This window comes from Lactuca serriola, chromosome 4 (assembly GCF_051521515.1).
Source record: "Lactuca serriola cultivar US96UC23 chromosome 4, Lser_US96UC23_V15, whole genome shotgun sequence".
Classification (NCBI taxonomy): Eukaryota; Viridiplantae; Streptophyta; class Magnoliopsida; order Asterales; family Asteraceae; genus Lactuca; species Lactuca serriola.
In genome coordinates this window covers 301166372-301185576 of record NC_136411.1, presented here as the reverse complement: position 1 = coordinate 301185576, position 19205 = coordinate 301166372, and the positions used below count along the sequence as shown (strand labels likewise).

The 19205-nt window shown below is 37.2% G+C and overlaps 1 protein-coding gene across 1 annotated transcript; it reads left to right on the top strand.

Moving 5' to 3' along the window:
* Positions 1 to 287: 287 nt before the first annotated feature.
* Positions 288 to 2766, top strand: LOC145097205 (protein ALTERED PHOSPHATE STARVATION RESPONSE 1-like). The gene is made up of 4 exons (XM_079034726.1): positions 288 to 1213; positions 1303 to 1532; positions 1623 to 1831; positions 1942 to 2766. Exons 1-4 carry the CDS (start codon positions 454 to 456, stop codon positions 2681 to 2683), a joined length of 1941 nt encoding a protein of 646 aa, XP_078890852.1. The 5' UTR covers positions 288 to 453; the 3' UTR covers positions 2684 to 2766.
* Positions 2767 to 19205: the final 16439 nt, after the last annotated feature.

Here is a 19205-nt window from a genome sequence, read left to right as displayed (position 1 = left end):
CTAATTGATTTTTTTAAATATTTTTATCGGATGAAATTGTTTTTTTTAAATATTAAGCTAATTTAATAATTACCGAAACCATAAAAAAATAATTTTTCTTATAAACCCATTAATCTAGTACTATGATCTTTCTAAAATTTAGAAACTCTTAGAACTTTTAAGAACATCATGTATTTTTTTTATATCCAAACAAAATGGGTATAACTTTTAAGTTATAATTTCTTGAATCAAAATAGCTATCATAAATTCAATTAATAATACAGGTTGTCGTCAACTAAAAACTTGGGCTATTTGTGTTCTTTGTCACTTTCTTCCCAAACGACCCTGTTGGGTTCATTTCGGTTTTCATTTGTAGATGTTTCGTCGTTTTTACAAATCATCCAAAAAAATTATCATCAATTCACCCCTATCACAATCCACCAACCATTTTGCCTTTTCAATCCACATTCACACATGGGTTGTGTTGTCTCCTTCCGAAAATCCGCCGCCGGCGAAGACGACGATGACTTACTGGTGTCGGTGTGCAGGGAGAGGAAGAGACTGATGAAATCCGCCGTGGATCGGCGGTACGCGCTTGCCGGAGCACATTGTAAGTACAATCAGTCACTCTACGCCGTCGCATTAGCCCTCCGGTTGTTCGTCGCCCGGCATTCTTCGTCTCCTTCTTCCCGATTCCTCATCACCTTCCCTGAGCCCTCTACGAACCTGCACCTTACTCAATCCAAACCCACGGCGGTTCCGGAAGCGGTAACAGAAGTCGTTGAAGAAGAAGAGGCGGAAGAGACGGAGGAGGAGAGTAACGGTTCAGTTTGTGAGCATTTCTATGACGATGGTACGGTGGCCCCCACACCTGCACCACCTGTAGTGACGTCATCAGGTCATGAGCAGAATCCGGATGAATTTGGTGGTTGGGATTTTTTCAATCCGTTTCAGAATATGATGGTGAATGATGTTGGTGTTGAGCACGAGGATGAGTGTCAAAAACGGAAGGCGGAGGATGTGAAGGTTGCGGCGGCGGATGCTAACGTGAGCCTGAAGGTGATTGATACACATACACCATCACTATCCAATGAAGATGATAATGGGAGGGAACTGTTGGACGCACTAAAAGACGTCGAAGATCATTTTCTAAAAGCTTATGAATCTGGTGTTGAATTCTCAAAAATGCTCGAATTCTCCAATGTGGGTCCTCTTGATCATCTTCATTCAAAAGGTATTACTGTTTAAAAACCTTTTACCCCATCCATCGCAATTCACCATTCACCAAAAGTCAATTCGATCTAATTTTTCTTTCACTGACAGAAAGCTCCGAGAAGTTTATTCCATCGATCGCATGGCACAAATCGGCGATAACCAGATCACCATCGTGTAGAAGTCTTCTCTCTAGCAGCTCCCGGAGTTCATCCACATGGACGGGAATCAACAGTAGCAGTGATATCTTCGAGGAGACCGGAGGAATGGAATCCGGCAGCCATTTATCGACGTTAGGGAGGTTATACGCTTGGGAGAAGAAGCTTTACGATGAAGTTAAGGTATTATAACAGATAACAGATCGTTGAATCATAAAACCTCAAATCTTTTGCATTTGTTGAGTTATTATCAATGATTTCGACATTTTATAGGCTGGTAGTGAAATTAAGAAGCATTACGATCGAAAATCTTCCCAATTAAGCGGTGAAAATGGTAGCAACAAGCATGGAATTGAAGACCAAGTCAACGATTTGTACTCCAGAATGTTGGTCAGCATAAAGATCTGTAATTCCATCTCGAAACGAATTGAGAAGGTGAGAGACGACGAACTTCAGCCACAGCTCATCGAGTTGCTACATGGGTAAGAATCTTTCACCACTGAAACTCTGAAACACAACTTATATCAATTCCGAAGTTGGAACTTTCCTTTGACTTTTTAAAGTCAAAATGGTGCTAAAACCGATGTTGCAGGCTAACAAAAACATGGAAATCGATGTTGGAATCACACAAAATGCAAAGCCGCACGATGTTCGAAGTCAAATCATTCCCAACCGCCGGTTTCACCAATGACCGATCACGTCATCTCGCAACTCTCCAACTCGAGGCTGAAATCCAAAATTGGCAATCAACATTTTCGAGTTACATTGCCTCCATAAAAGCATACATTGAATCATTGACCGAATGGTCAAACCGAACCCTAACCGCTGTACCCGAACCCGCAACACCACCACCCGTATTCACCATTTCCCGAGATTGGTTAATCGTTACAAAGAATTTGCCCGATAAAGCCGTGACATATGCCATGAAAAGGTTCTCCAAAGACCTTCGGGCTCTATGGGCCCAACAAGGGTTCGAGCAGCAGCAACAGCAAAAAGTTGAGCGACTTGTTGTGGAAATGGAGAAACGAGTGGTTGGTTTTGAGAGGGAAGAGAGGAATATCATAAACTTGAAGCCGTTGAATGTGAAAAATAAAGTTGATGTTTTAGCCGAGAAAAAAGATAAATTGGATAGTTTTCGGAAGATGGTGGAAACCGAAAAGGCGAAACATAAGGATTGTGTTGAGGAAACGAAACGAGTTATTTTGGTGGGATTTCAGACTGGATTTTCTTCGGTTTTTGATTCTTTAACGGAGTTTTGCGAGATTTGTGTGAGGAAGTACGATGATGTTGCACGAAATGCAACATCGGGAACAAAATTGATTCGTGAAAGATGAGGTTGTGGTTTGTAAAATGTCATTTTTGCTCATATGTATCTTGGGAACACAAATAACATAGATTTGATCTCTTCGCGGTTTAACGTGTTTGTCTTCATATTGATATCGTTTTTGGTTTTGTATCTATGAAAAACTAAAAGGAAAGATGATATCTAAAGATTCTTTTAGAGAGCGAAAATCAATTCTTGTGATTTTATACTTTCTTAATCACCATTATTGATTACAAAAATTTATCAATAAAATAACGGTAATCTTACATGTAACCTTTGCATTTTCTTAAATGAAGGTAATTTATATCCGTATGTGATACATTTATAATCGCCTTAAAATAACCAAAAAAGAGTGACGAATGGTTATAATTTAAACATTTATTATAGAATAATTATTGCTTATGAAGACGTTCTGAAACTGTTTTTTGAATGACCCACAAAATTTGCAATTTAATTCAAAGAAATTACATTATGAATTTGAAAAAAAAAATAATAAGGAAAATCTCATATATAATTAATCAATATTGTGAAAGATGTGATTATTTGAAATGGGGCGAACGAAATATAGACCATATCGAAACCTAAATGGTCTGAAATTAGGGTATCAGATCTCGAAATAAATTGTAGGTAACAGTTTCAATACAAATAACTAATTTTTCAACACCAACAAGCCAAATTTGAAGGTGTATAACTCAGTTAATACTAAGCCAATTAAGGTGATTATGAAGCCTACTTTTAGTCAACACAAAGGAAAATATGCACACACAAAAAAATCATTTGTTCTCGTAGGAGAGAGATATGAGAGTTAAAAGATGACGAAAGTTTCAGCATAAACTTAAAATTGTTGAATAAACAACAATAACATCATTTGTTTAGGGCACTGTGACTTAACTAATATTAATACAATTAAAGTGATTACATATCCTAAATTGCAGCTAACACGAAGGAGAATATGAAGTGAATCCTGAGCTCGTATGAAAGATATGTTAGTTCAAAGATGACAAAATTTTATACACAAAATAAAAGTGCTGAAAAACAGCCCGAATAATCCATGTTCAAATGCACTGTAACTCAACCAACATTAATCCAATTAAATGATTCATGAGCCTAAATTGTAGGTAACCCAGAGAAGAATATGCACGAAAAAAAAAAAAATTCAACTCATATCGAGCTCATATGAGAGAGATGTGGTAGTTCAAAAATGATAAAAAGTTTTGGTTTGGTCCATAACTTTCCTCTTTTTTTGGTACCGAGTACCAAAGTACTCAATCTCGTTTTACCCATTTTGAAAGTACCGAGTAACATCTCAAAACTATATACACGATACCGGTTCGGTTCGGTACCAAAGGTACTTTCTCTCACCCAAAATTTAAAACATCCATCACATGTGTTGTTTTTAAAAATATTTTGTAAAACCAAATTTGAAAGTTCATAATTGTTCAAGAGTGTAATAATGTGGAAAATAGGTCCGAAAGTCCAAGTACACATAAGTTTGTTGATAAATTTGGAAAATAACAATTCGCATTAAAGCAATAACCAAATATAGACATTTCAATCAAATGTCTTCTAAAAGTACAAGGTCTTTTATCTTCAGTCTTCTCCAAAGCACTAGTATGAGTACATGTCAAAATACAATTGTTAGGCTGAGAAATCCTAGTAAGTATGCATGAGGCTGACTCTTAAGGAGTGTTGGATGATGATGATCATCCAAACGCAAAGTCAACCCTCGAAGAATAAGTTCAGAATATTCCAAATCTGGTAGTTCCACTAAATAAAAGTCTAGGATACATCGTTAGAACCATAATTCAATATGTACAAAGTTTCCAATAATTCAATAATCCAAAGCGAATGATACATTAGACCAATTTTCCAAAGGTCCAATAATCCGGTAAATTCAACATTCCTAAATATATAGTTTAGTAAAGTCGAGAATATCCAAAGTAGAATAATTTAACAAATAAAAAAAGTAATACAAATGCATCTATTTCTAAACCTAAATTCAATTTGAGGTCCAAGCTCAAAATGATAGATAAAGTGGGCTCATGCACACTAGACCCATCTACTTAATACATTTAATATCCCCCAAACTAAGTAACTTGTGAAGCATCCCACAATCACCATACAATGGGTAGCTAGCGTCCATTATGCATAATCATGGATATCTACAATGTTCTAAAAATCTCGTAATGGCTTCTCTAAGATGTGTCATGGCTCAAAGGCTCATATTCAACCCTACACCATAAAAAAAAACTCTGCCTTAAGTCCTATTGTAACGTCCTGAAAATTACAAAGAGATTTTTCATTTTCAAAATAGAATAATTGATTAAAACATTTTTACATAAAAGAATAAGTGAAATCCAATTATTAAAAACCATAATATTATCAGAGTCGAGTTACAAAGATGCATAAATAATATCTTCGATGCGAGTTGATATGGACATATTTAATTATAAAAGTCATGTATTATCTTAATACTTTATGTTGTTTTTGTCTCAAATATTAAACAAAAGGTACTTAATTATTTTAAAATTTCATTTTCAGCAACAAATAGATGATCGGAAGAAAAAGGAAGCGGAACAAGCAATTAAAAGCCTGGAATTTGGATTTTGAAGAAAGAAGGCAAAATTGAAGAAGAACTTGGCAAGTTTATCCTAAAACTCGTCGAGTTGATATGAAGAATCCTGACAAAATAGTGTCTTGCCGTACACGCGATTTTAATGAAAAACTTGGCAAGTTTGGATCCTCCAACTCGACGCGTTGAGCCTATATGGAAATATTATAGCAAGAGACTGTCATGTATTTATTTAAGACATTATGTATCGGATCCCATATGCTTCGTATATATGATCGATTACATATGCTATAATATTCACTTGTTCTTATTTGTCCAAATGCCTAGGGTATTGAGAGGGAAAAAGGACTAGAAAAAGATGTGACTAAAGTTGTTAAAAAACTGCCAAGAACAGTTTGAGGTTTACCAAAAGATTGGTTGCTTATGGACAATTGGAAGTATAGTATTTGGACAGACCATATTGACATAATTATGAGTAGAGGTGATTCTTGTTCAGAATTGATATTCATATGGGAATATGGAAATATTTCCATAATATGAGTTGGTTATTGAAATCTACATGTGAGTTAGAAACCTTAATGCAAGGAAGGTGTTCAATGAGTTACCTTGAATTTGATACTTCATTACCATGAAATTGTTTTAGTAACAAAGTTTCAGTGGAGCATTTTGTGACATCGTTGGCTAAGTCTTGGTGACTTTGACGCCATGTCATCACAAAAGGATATTGTATGCAAGGTTAGATTGTAACACATTTAGTGGTGACAAGAATTTAGAATTCTTACACTTGTAATAAGGATTTGGATTGTGATAAGAGCATCATTGGAATTATGTCCAATTGATCTATTCACAAAGGAAGGACCATAGAGAGACATAGTATGCATGTTTATAACATGGCATGACTGATGTTTAATTCAAGTGTTTAGTTTGATTGATCGAAACATTTTACAATTAATTAAGTCTAATGAATATGGTGATTAAATAATAAGTGTTTTATTTATATTCAATAGTTTTGAGACCATAGTTAATTAGGTTATTATTGTGTTTCATTTCGCATGTTTTACTTCCCGAATAATTGGATTATTCAAACATCCAAAGTCGATCATACTTTTAGAAGTAAGTAGTGAATCAACACTGTCATGAATCAGACTATAGATTGTCTAAGGGTTTAGACATAGCAATGGTTTGGTGCAGTACTCATGAGTACTTTTGAAATGGGGATTTAAGTATTGTATAAACCCACGATCAGAGAATTACTTCATGAATTTTATCACGAGTAATTTTGAGACGATAATATCTTATATCTTGAAACGGAGATATATGAGCTATTGTTTACGATTCATTTGTGCATTGATAATACGTAAACCCATTAGTAACTTGATGTTATAAAAACGTATTGTTGTGCGTAATTTGATGAGTGAATAGTGCAAACATATAAGTCAAAGTTTATTCATTCCTTTTGCCCTGACGGGAAAAGCGATATTTGTGGGCCCCTCGATGATTTGATGATTACATCTAAAGCGCTTGGCCAAGCCTGGACTGAATTGATGTGTTCAAATTAGTAGTCTGATATCAGTCATCATAAATCGAAAATCGGGAAACAAAGCTTGGACAGAGAGATTGATTATAATCCATGTCTCATGTCCATACAATATCTTGTAGAATGGAGGAATATTTGATCAATTTTCTAAGGACACGTTACTGACTAGGTCATAGTTCGACAATGACTTTTGGTAGCTAAAATTTGCTAGTCGACTTAGTAGTTATATTGGCAGTTATAGTTATTAGACTTATCCAAGTAGGAAACTATTGGACTAGGTGTCTAAGCCCATAACTATAATTGGTATACTCTTGAATTGATAGTACTATAATCCTTTTGGGTTGCCTTCAAAGCTAGCAACTAAATAGGATAACTTTTAGTGAGAGAAGAATGATTTATTAATTTATTAATTGCTTAATAAATTAATTAGAAATCAAAATAAATAATTTATTAATGTATGATGGATATAATATATTAATTAGAAATAATATTTTTTTAATTAATATTTAATTAGAAATAATATTTTTTAATTAATATTTAATTAGAAATTAGTTTTGAATTAATTTTGGGGGTAATGAAATTAATTAAATGTGTAGGGACTACAGGTGACAATGTTCAATAGTTGAGCATTGGACAATTCTATAACCTCTCTGAAGAGGGGGAACATTTGGGGATAATGGAATTAATTAAATGTGTAGGGACTGAAGGTGACAATGTTCAATAGTTGAGCATTGGGCAAATCTAGAACCTCTCTGAAGAGGGGGAACAAAATCTAGAGTGCTCATAGGGTTTCCTTAGGCTCTAAGGGTGCCTTGGATGCCTTAGAGAGGAAGTAAAGGGATTAGGTGAAGGGTTTTGAGCATTCTAACACTCCTAAGGTGTACATGCAACCCTAGAAACCTTGGATCTATGTTTTACTATGATACATGCAAATTTTCTTTTCCAAGGTTCTTAACCTAACTAGCATGGCATGGGGAACTTTTAAACATAAATGCTAGTAGAAGAACATACCTTTTTGTTGTTTGGATTCCTTGAGAACCTTGTGAGCCTAGCACCATAAGTGTGATGCCTCAAATGTCTCACACAGCACCACACCACTTGGAATAACCTTGAGAGAAGTTCACTAACATTCAAAATTCGGCTAGCCCTCTTGTACTTGCTTGTAGTAGTGCCGATTTTGCTAGTCAAGGGGTCTTTATATAGTTGTGACACAAGTAGGGTTACACCATGTAAACTCTAATTGTCATGGCTTTCCATATTCCATGATCCATGGGTTTGTAACCTCCATGGACTATCCATGGAGCACCTTATGGGTTTTAGCCCAATCCATAAAAACCATAGATCATTAGCCCACTATACAAGAATAGATGATTTACACAATCAACCCCATATATTTAATTAGTCTCTTTTTGATCACTTAATTAATTCCAAATTAATTCTTTGATCAATACTAATTAAATAATATTATTAATATATATTAGAACTTATAATATATTAATAATCCTTAAGTGTCCTTTCTCTCATTTAGTCTATCCAAGTGTTGCGATGCCATGCAACCCAAATGGACCATGCTAATCGGGTCAAGTACATTCTAGAATTAGTTATGAGCTTATACACCTAATCCAACAGCCTCCCACTTGAATAAGTCTAATAACTATAACTGCAAGAATGACTTCAGGAACTGATCAGCAATCATAGCTCTTTAAAGGTCTCGCGGAACTGAGAGGATGATGATATGCCATTTAAGATAAGTGATCATATAATCCTCTGTTCTAGATATCAGCCGGACAAATACATGGAACAATGTATTACTTATTGTCCAACAGTTTGTTTCCCGATTTCCGATTTGTTTGACATAAAACTTAATTGAACACATCAACTTAGTTTTGACCGGGCCCGATACATGGTTCAACACAAAATCATCAAGGGGCCCAGATATCGCTTCTAATCCAAGAAGGAACAGATAAACTTCGACTCATATGCTTGTTCTACTACTTGTTGAATCATACACAAAGGCACATTTTATAACATCGAGTTACCAATGAGTTTTCATACAATCAATGTATATCCAACTCATAGGCAACAAATCATATCTCTAGGTTTGAAGACTTATATGATATTACCGTCTCACGATCACTCGAGATAAATTCCATGAAGTGATACAAGTGAGCGTGGGTTGAATCCAATACTCAGAACTTATGAGCACTCATGAGTGTTGTAGCAACACTTTGCTATGTCCAACATCTTAGACATCTACACACCAACTCATGACAATCTTGATTCATATCTACTTCCAACCTATGACCGACTGTGGTGAATTTGAATAATATGATATACCATAACATAGTTATTCTGGAAGTCAAAACATGCAAAATGAAATGATAGTAAACGATTGACAAAAGATAGCAACACTTTACTCATAAATAAACAACAACTTTTATTCATCATCAAATTTCAATTACACTTTACACATTTCAAAGCTATCTAACTACTAAAAACTAATATCATCCTTCAGCCCTATGCGCCTCGCATGATGGAGATGCTTAACATGTTACAACCTGAAATTTCTTCTGTTCAAACCGTTTAAAAATAAATCAATTCATATTTATTTCTACTCTCGTTAGTATTCTTTTGGGTCTAACCGAATATTCTAAGCTCAGTACAATCGAGGTTTGGTTTCAAGAACGAGAGTTTCCAAGTCATATCGTAGCATCCGGGCCAAACACCCCTTCAAGAGGAGTGTACGGCCGTAAACTCGAGTTTACGGCCGTACACCCCACCCACTCCCCTTGGCCGAAAACTCACCCCTATATAAGGGATGCTTGGCCTTCATTTATCACTTTACCCACTTCAAAGGCTTTCTCTCTCTACTCTCTCTCTACATCCATTGAATTTTCTTCAAGATTCTCAAGATTGTAAGTGTTCTCCACCTTGAATTTAGTTTCATTCCTCTATTTAGTGGTAAATCCATGTTCCTATCTCGTTAATATCATATTTTTCTAGATCTTCTCTCTCACCAAGAACATCAAGAACACACACTAGTTCTTGGTGGCTAAAAACCCCATTCCAAGCTTCCTAATAGTAAGTAACTACTTCCTATGCTTGATATCTACGAGAAACCTTTGATTTTCACCTATAAATCGACCCAAAAAAGCATGAACACGAAGGGTTTATGGCTGTAAACCCATGTGTACGGCCGTACAGACCTCATGGGCCGTATTCCTATTGGGCCGTAAACCATGGGCCGTAAACCCATGGACCCAAACTCTTGGGCTGAAAACCCCACTGGGACGCAAACCCGTGACCGTACAACCTTTGTTGTGACCGTAAACTCCTCTCGTTCAATCACATGTGATTGTAACACTTAGTTCCAAGTGTTTCCTAGTCCCTAAGGTGGTTTCCTTCCATAACAAATAGTTTTATGCCCTCATCTAATACATATATGTGCTTCTATATGTTGAATAGGATTCGTTTTTGTCCGAGGCTTCATTTAACACTCAGCAATTCTTATCGACTTACACTCGAATCCCACGTCAAACAGTGAGTTCATACCCCTATGCTTTCATGGTTTTTAAATGTTTTCGGGGTGGGGGGGGGGGGGAATACAAGCCAAACATAAATGTTTTCATTGGATCAAAATGATGCAATCTATACAAATCATCAGTTTTCATAAAGCGATTAGATACTTAATCTCTTTTCTATTATGTGGAGCATAAGGGACGTATTCTAAATTTAATTGCATAGTTTTCTGAACAGTTCATGAATATAACATTACAATCAAACTATAATGGGTATAGTTTAGGGGATTTCATTACCAGTTTCACAGATGCAAACTACTACACGGTTGAATACATAAACTATGATAAGTTTAATTTATGACACACATTACAAGAGTAAAATAGTTAATAATTATTTAAGTATAATTATTTTTACTCTACAAAACATACATCGGATTTACATACAAAAGATACATTACGCTCATATATTATTACTTGTAAAGTCATTAACCTAATTGGGAGACAAGTGCTTGGGCGCTTACATCATTAACTAAGTGGAGGACTACCCTTATGAACCAGAGTTTCCTGGAGGGAAAGCGTGGCTTTTGTGTCTAGATCTATACAGAACTGACTATCCCACACCTTGCTGCTAGCTACAATTGGACCGACAGGTCTACGGGTGACAAATGTCATAAAAGATATCGACGTCCATTTCACGTTGTATCAAGTTTAATTATGGTCATAAAACTCGCCAATAATAGAACACTTTTACGTAATAATATACTTCTCATGAACAATTGCTTTAATAACATAAGTGCAATACTTATGCCTTATAGTTTCTGAACCATAAAGCAACAACACACGCATAGCAAGGAAAATAAGGGATTTTTCCCAGACCAAACCTCATTACATTACATACTAGCGGTAGCAAGGGTTTTCAAAACAGAATATACTTCATATGCTTGTGGTAGCAGGGTTTCGATACGATTCATGCTTTACATATAATGAAAATCAAGCATTTATACAAATTCAGAGACTAGTTTTCATTACAAAAAGTATGCTTATGAACTCACCAGCTTTATGCTGATACATTTTCAAAACCGCTTGTATTCTCAGGACAACAATAGACAGGTACTCTTGCCAGCTTTTGGAGAGGACGGAGCATTTTGGAGTCTCGTCTCTTACTTTTGTCATATACTAATGTATACAAACTATGTTTTTCAAACAGATGTAAATATTCATATGTAATGTAATGGTTGTGTTTACTTTGATTACTATGATGCAATTGTTGTGATACTACACATGACGTCATCCACCTCCGGACGTTTCCGCCATTTGTTTTTACGGTTCGGGGATGTGTCAGATTGGTATCAGAGCCATATTTTATAGTAAACTAAGTATACCGAACCTTACATGGTATACAACTATAAACACTAAGGGGCCGATGCACTCTGAACTAAAAGTATACTTCAAAATATAAGTATTTTACAAGATGTATAGAAGTATACATATGTACCCGAAAGAAAATCACGAGTAGCACAAAACAAAAGTATTTGGATGTTGGACACTGCGGTTAAACCGTGGCAGTTATGTAATCATGTCTAGGGTCAATATAGCCTAATCAAATATATTTATTTGAGACATGACCAACATGTGCTTGGGAGTGACTGTGATGTTGCAGTAGGCCTAAAACTTACCAAGTATCCATACAATAAGATATCGATATAACAAAACATACCACTTAAGAATACTATTGGAGTATTTTAGTAGATTCAAATGCATTGCAGAGATTCAATTCCAACTGTTGCTACTCATTCCTTTAGCGATAATTTACTTGCATTAGTAACTCTTCCTTGTTTATCGCTCAATAGACACTTTATCTATTAGGCTGAAGTATATCTTGCTTCATATCTGTTGATTCAAAAATCCAGGGGACTTACCATCCTCTTCTTCCTGATCATTTTTAGAACAAGATGCCTCCGAAGAAAAGACCCAACAAAAAGAACAACAATACCCCGATGGATCCGACACTGCCACCTCCTCAGTTCAATCTTGCCGTGTTTCAGGCAGCTGTTACAGCCGTAGTGGTTGCCGCTATGTCGCAGATAAATCCTAGCGGCTCTAGCAGGTCGGGAGGCGGTACTCATCCCCAAAATCATGAAGGTAGTCAGGGATACCAGAATGAGTGCTCCTATAAAGACTTCATGAACGCAAAACCCACATCCTTTGACGGCAATGGAGGTGTTATTTCTTTGACTCGATGGTTCGAGAAGATCGAATCCATCTTCGAAATTTGTTCCTGTTGCGAAGGCAACAAAGTGAACTTTGCCACTTGCACTTTCACCGACAGAGCATTGACCTGGTGGAATGGTCGAGTTAAATCCCTAACCCTACTAGTGGAAAATGCCATGGGTTGGGAAAGTTTGAAGGAAATCATGCTTGCTGAATACTGCCCAAGGGTCGAGATGTAGAAACTAGAGCACGAGCTATGAAACTTGAAGATGAAGGGTTCCGATATTGCCTCCTACACAGCTAGATTCTGTGATCTAGCTCTCCTCTGTCCGGGAATGCTCACCTCGGAAAGCAAGAAAACAGAGAGATACATATGAGGATTGACACCCCCAACACAATGAAACGTCCTGGCTGCTAGGCCTACCACTTTCGACAATGCCAAGTGCCTGGCACAGACATTGATAAATCACGAGGTTGATCTTGATAAGGTGGCAGCCACTCCCGAACCAACAAAGGCAAGTGTTGGGAAAAGAAAATTTTGGAAGCAACGAAAGGGCCATAGTACCGCTGCCCCTGCAACTCAAGCACCTACCGATAGATATGCTGGTACCCTTCCTCGGTGCGACAAGTGTAATTAACATCATAACCCTGGTCCATGCCATGAAATGATCTGCAACAACTGTGGCAAGATGGGTCACACAGCTCGAGGCTGCAAGACACAAGTCCAACCCACTAACCAGGCCCTTGGAGTAGGCGTTAGGCAAGCCTGCTATGGTTGTGGAGAAGTCGGGCACTACAAGAGAAATTGCCCCTAGACAACAATAGCTGGAAACACTGGGAGGGTGTTAGCAATGGGCCAGGTGGAAGCAGTTGCAGATCCCACCGTTGTTTCGGGTACGTTCCTCCTGGAAGACTCTTATGCATGCATTCTTTTTGATTATGGTGCGGATAGAAGTTTTGTCAGTCATGTATTAAACATCTTCTCAAACATAAACCTCAACCTTTGACCGAAACATTTACTGTTAAGATGATTAACAGAAAGAAGGAGAACACTAATGACATATTCATAGGTTGTACCCTTACCCTAAATGACCATTCCTTTCCCATCGACCTAATGCCAATTTCCATAAAAAGCTTCGATGTCATCATCGTCATGGATTGGTTGATCCCCAATTGTGCTGATATGCTTTGCTATGAAAAAGCTATTCGTCTCAATCTTCCCTCTGGCGAAGCTCTCATCATCTATGGAGATAAACTCAGCTCAAACCTCCGTATCATTTCGTGCATCAAAGCTCAAAAATTTCCGCGAAAGGAGTGTTGTGCATTCCTAGCCCATTTGTAAATGAGAAGCAGGAAGTTAAAGACCTTGAGAGCATCCCCGAAGTCTGCAACTTTCCTGATGTCTTTCCCAAAGAGCTTCCGAGAATTCCTCCCGAGCGCCAAGTCAAATTCTGAATCGACTTAATCCCTGGAGCTACTCCTGTAGCTAAATCGCCGTACCGTCTAGCGCCAGCAAAAATGAAAGAATTATCCAGCCAGCTCAATGAACTCCTCAACAAAGGATTCATCAGATCGAGTTCCTCGCTACAAGCTTACTGTTAAAAATCATTATCCACTTCCCCGAATCGATGACCTCTTCGACCAACTTCAAGGAGCCAACTACTTCTCAAAAATAGACCTAAGATCAGGGTACCATCAGCTACGAGTCTTTGAAGGTGATGTTCCCAAGACAACATTTCGGACTCGATATGGTCACTACGAGTTTGTAGTAATGCCCTTTGGTCTAACTAACGCACCAACGGTATTCATGGACCTGATGAATCGGGTGTGCCGTCCTTCCCTGGACAAGTTCATAATAGTGTTCATTGATGATATACTTGTCTATTCCCGAAGCGAGGAAGATCACAACTAGCACTTGAGGATAGTGCTGGAAACTCTAAGGGCAGAGAAGCTATATGTGAAATTCTCCAAGTGCGAATTCTGGATACGAAAAGTAACTTTCCTTGGTCACGTTGTAAGTGAGGAAGGCATACATGTGGACGCTTCCAAGATCAAAGCGATTGAGAATTGGTCAGCACCGAAGATGCCCACGGAAATCCGTCAATTCTTGGGCCTCGTTGTGACAACCCGAAATTTCCATTCTGAACAAACCATATCAAGCCGATAGAAGTTAGAACAGTTTCAGTGAAATTCCAGACTTCGGGTATAAGTTTGGTAGTTTTTCAGGATTTACACTTAAGGAGATATCAGGAGAGTGGATGCACTAGGGTTTTGTGCAACACTGTTATTCCAACACTCTGTTATATTAGAAATCATTTCGGGAATAAAAATATTTTCTGCCAAAAATATCTCAGGACTATAAATAGAATTCCGAACCAAATTCATTCATTATTCGCATTTCCAACTAGAGAAAAGCCTTCTCTCTCACGGATCTTCGGGTTTTTATCCCAAATCATGAGTACACTTCTCTAGTTGTCTTATAATGCTTATTATGTGCTTAATAACTTAGATTACATATCAAATCTGTGAGATTCGGGAGTTTACCGCCCAAGAACGTTCTTGGAGAGTAAACTCCAAAATGAGGCTTAAATGCTACCTAGTCTTTTCCCCATGATAAGTAACAAACTTAGGCTTATTTATAAATGTATTTAGGACTAGAAAACAATCCAAAACCCCAAGATTTGGGAGTTTACCGCCCAAGAACACTTGGGGAGTACACTCCATTTTAAGAGCCAAAAGAGTCCCAATGCTCCTCAAAGCCTCGGATCTCAAACTAGAAGCCTACATTACATGTTTAGACCACCAAATCAATCAAGATTCAATGGAGAAAGAGAGTTCACGGCCCGAAAGGTTCTAGGGCCGTGAACTCCAATAAATGGTGCCAAATGGTGCCATAATTCCTCCTAAAGCCTTGAACAATTGCCTAGAACATATCCTATGTGAGTATGGGACTTGAAAGCATCAAAAACATCATTCCAAGGGAGTTTACGGCCGTAAAATCCAAGGGAATATGGTCCCAGGGCCGTAAACTCCTAAAAGGAGTTATATAATGCCCTAAACTCTTCCATAGACCAAGCCATTAAGTAGAAATGCTTATTAGGGCCTTATAGAGCATCAAACATCAAATGGACACATAGGTATGAGTTCACGGCCGTAAACTCATTTGGTAGTGTCATTAGGGCCGTGAACTTCATGGTGGAGTTTTCCTTGAGCCCTACACACAATAGCTTCCCCTACAAACACTTAGATGCAATCCTAGAGGCTAATAACACTTGATAAAGGTGTTTAGCATGTCCTAGGGTGTCTTGACTTGTTTATTAGTTGTTTATAGACTAATTTGTTACATATATGTGAAATTATATGTAAATTAGGATCATAAGTGTGTTCAAGACTTCACTTGAAACCTAGCAGTCCTACCTCTTCAGTTCATCAGTATCACCCACAACAGGTGAGTTCATACCCCTTAATCAAAGTTTTAACTATTTCTAAATGTTTTATGGGGGAATACAAGTAGAATCATGCCACTTATTATATCAATCACATGTGATTAACAAGCAGCATTTAAATGATTTACTACTCATTAGCCGTTTTACCAAACAGTTTCCTTCAAATGATTTTCATAAACACTTTATATGTTTAAAACTCCTTTTACACTGTACATTTTACTCTGTATATTACATTTCAAACTCATTTACAATTGTGTTTCAAACCAATGCTTCTTTATACTAAACCGTTTTATCAACCCCATGCCTTCAAAACCCTTTTATAGATCGACATCAAGTCGATCTTTTCCTAGAAAATATTTATGTTTAAAGGTTTTTACAAAACTTATTTTATGCTTTTATATTATAAATTGCATGCCTATATATGTATAATTATATAAGCAATGTTTAAAGGACTTAGAAAGGCTATCCACCCTATTTCCTTTTTCTCGATTTGGATGTGGTCTGGTGGGATATCGGGTACTCGTCCGAAGGTCGTTTAAATATTAGTTATATATCATGTGTACATATATAGTCATAAAAGGTCTTCCAGTTCATCCCATGCCCTTGGGTAGCAAGGGTATACATCCATGTTCATACGTCCCAGTTAGATTACTAGTAAACTACCATATGGGTAGTTTAGGAAGATACTAGAACTATTACTAGAACGCGATATCATACAATGAGTCAGTTCATTCATGAGTCTATACTTGCTAGATAGAGAGCACATACATTACAGCTAGAACATTTCATTACTATGAGTACATATACAACTATACTAGAGGAAGAACATATACAACTATACTAGAGAAGAGAACATATACAACGATACTAGAACGAGTACATTACTATACTTGCTAGGTAGAGATCACGTACATTACAGCTAGAACAGTTCATTAAATCACATATACATGAATACATTAATAATTGTGATCCACTGTATTGGAGCATGCCTTAAATGTCATGGCCCGAGTTGTAGCCAGAATTCTCTTGGAGGGAGAGCGTGAGTTTGCGTATAGATCTATACTGGATTGACTATCCTACACCTTGTTGCTAGCTATAGCCGGACCTGCAGGTCTGCGGGTGCCAAACGTCATTCCGTTTTACGACCATTCGTATGTCGTTGTTACCAGTCGATAGTATGGTGCAATTAATCACATGATGCCTTAATATAAATCCGGTTTAAGGTAGTTAGTACAACAGTAGTTCTTATAACGCTACATTTTAGTACTACATTAATTTTCCCTGTACATATATTTAGTGATCATTTCACTTAAACACTTAATGTAAAAACTATATTTTGTTAATGATAGTTACACTTGGGAAAATTACACACTTTTACATGAAACGAACATTTAGAACAGTTAAGTCTTGGTAGAAGACTACATTGAGAATAGTTAGGTATTGGTAGAAGACACACTTTACATAATAGTAGGAATCATAGGGATTTCTAGGGTTTTTCAAACGTTTAGAGTAGTTTTACAAACATTTTTACACTTACAGTTCATATACATTTTAATACTTACAAATTCTTACATACAAATTAAGACACTAAAATACTTATGATCTCACCAGCTTCAAAGCTGATACTTGCTTTCAAAATTACTTGTATCCTCAGGTCATCATAGACAGGTACCGATGCAAGGATTAGGGAAGATGGAGCTCGTTGAAGACTCATCTTTCATTTTGATTTATGCTTTAGTGTTTATCAAAATTTGACAGAACACACTTGTATAATAATTATATTATTAATGCAATGGATGATGTTGTTTCTTGTTTATTACTTTTCATTGTTGTGCTACTGTACATGACGTCCTCTGCCCCGGAACGTTTCCGTCGTTCTTGGTTTTGGGGTGTGACAGATTGGTATCAGAGCATTGTTTATAGTGAATTAAGTATATCAACCCATAAAAGATATACTAACTATAAATACATAAGGGATTAAAAATACTCTGACCAAGAGTTTATACTTTAAATAATAAAATATTTAATAAAGTATACGTGCCTGCATTCATACTAAAATCTGTGTCACTAGGACAATACAAAAGAATTACGATTGTTGGGCAACACAAGTGGGCTTAGAGACATATGGTCAAAACTGGGAAGATATAGCCTGATCACCTATATTATTCGAGGGTTGACTAGCATGTGCCTAAGTGTAGTTGTGTGGTTGCAACAAGTCTAAAATGTTACCAACCCTACCACAATGAGAACAGTAGAACATAACATTAAACTTAAAATACTATAGGAGTATTTGGTGTTACTATAAGTACGTTATACTTGAGAACTAAAACGGGATCTTCATTACTAAGTTGATAGCTGCTAAGTGGATACACTGAGGATATATGTAATTAGGATGTTATAGGCTTAGAATCTGTGAAATTTTACTTTACCCCTATTCTGTGTGAATATGGAGTTAAGGTCACTTATTCGAAGGCCTATCCTGTTTCGATTACATATAACTGGTATGCACTTCATAAATAGCGATGTAACTTATGAAGATTTTCTAAATAATTATCTAGATAGTTCGTCTAATAATTATTTTCTTACCCCAATTCTCGCGTAGATAACATGGCTGGACTCCATCCCCACGGCAACCAATACCTCCCGAATGAGGTCATTTCTGGATGGTTTGGAGAAGAACCAGAGAATGATCATCCTATCCCTTTGAATGATCACCATGATTAAGACCCTTTGGACGATGCTAACTCCGAACCTAAGGTTGAGAACCTACCCCAGGCAGCTCCCGTTCCAATTCCTAACCCTCGTCCGACTTTCCATAGCCCGACGCCTGAGTGCGTGGAATGCTTGGAAACATGGAGCCAAGGACAAGATCAGCCCATGCCATTTAATGGTGACCAAAGCTTTTACGACCTGAGCAATGGGGGCTCAGCAGACAGAATCTTGCCAATCTTGGTCCGCAGAGTGGGCCAAAATGAGATTCAAGGCAGGACAGCCCTACATCATATCACCGAAGTTGTCACCGATGCTAGAATACATACCCTCCGCACCAGTCGTCTAGAAGATGCTCGCGAGAGATCAGAGAGAAACCATGAAACCTTGCTGCAAACACTAGCTGAAACTCGTGCCGAAGTTATAGATCTTCGAGTACGCCAGAGGGTGTACGAAAGACACCTGCTCGACATGGAACGCCAACTGGCTGAACTGAGAGTTCACCAAAGGGATGACCGTCGCCAGTAGTAGACGCTTTA

Coding starts and splice junctions, on each gene's coding strand:
- LOC145097205 (XM_079034726.1), top strand. CDS start 454: ATGGGTTGTGTTGTCTCCTTCCGAAAATCCGCCGCCGGCGAAGACGAC. Junction 1,214..1,302: donor TGATCATCTTCATTCAAAAG/GTATTACTGTTT, acceptor TTTCACTGACAG/AAAGCTCCGAGAAGTTTATT. Junction 1,832..1,941: donor CTCATCGAGTTGCTACATGG/GTAAGAATCTTT, acceptor CCGATGTTGCAG/GCTAACAAAAACATGGAAAT.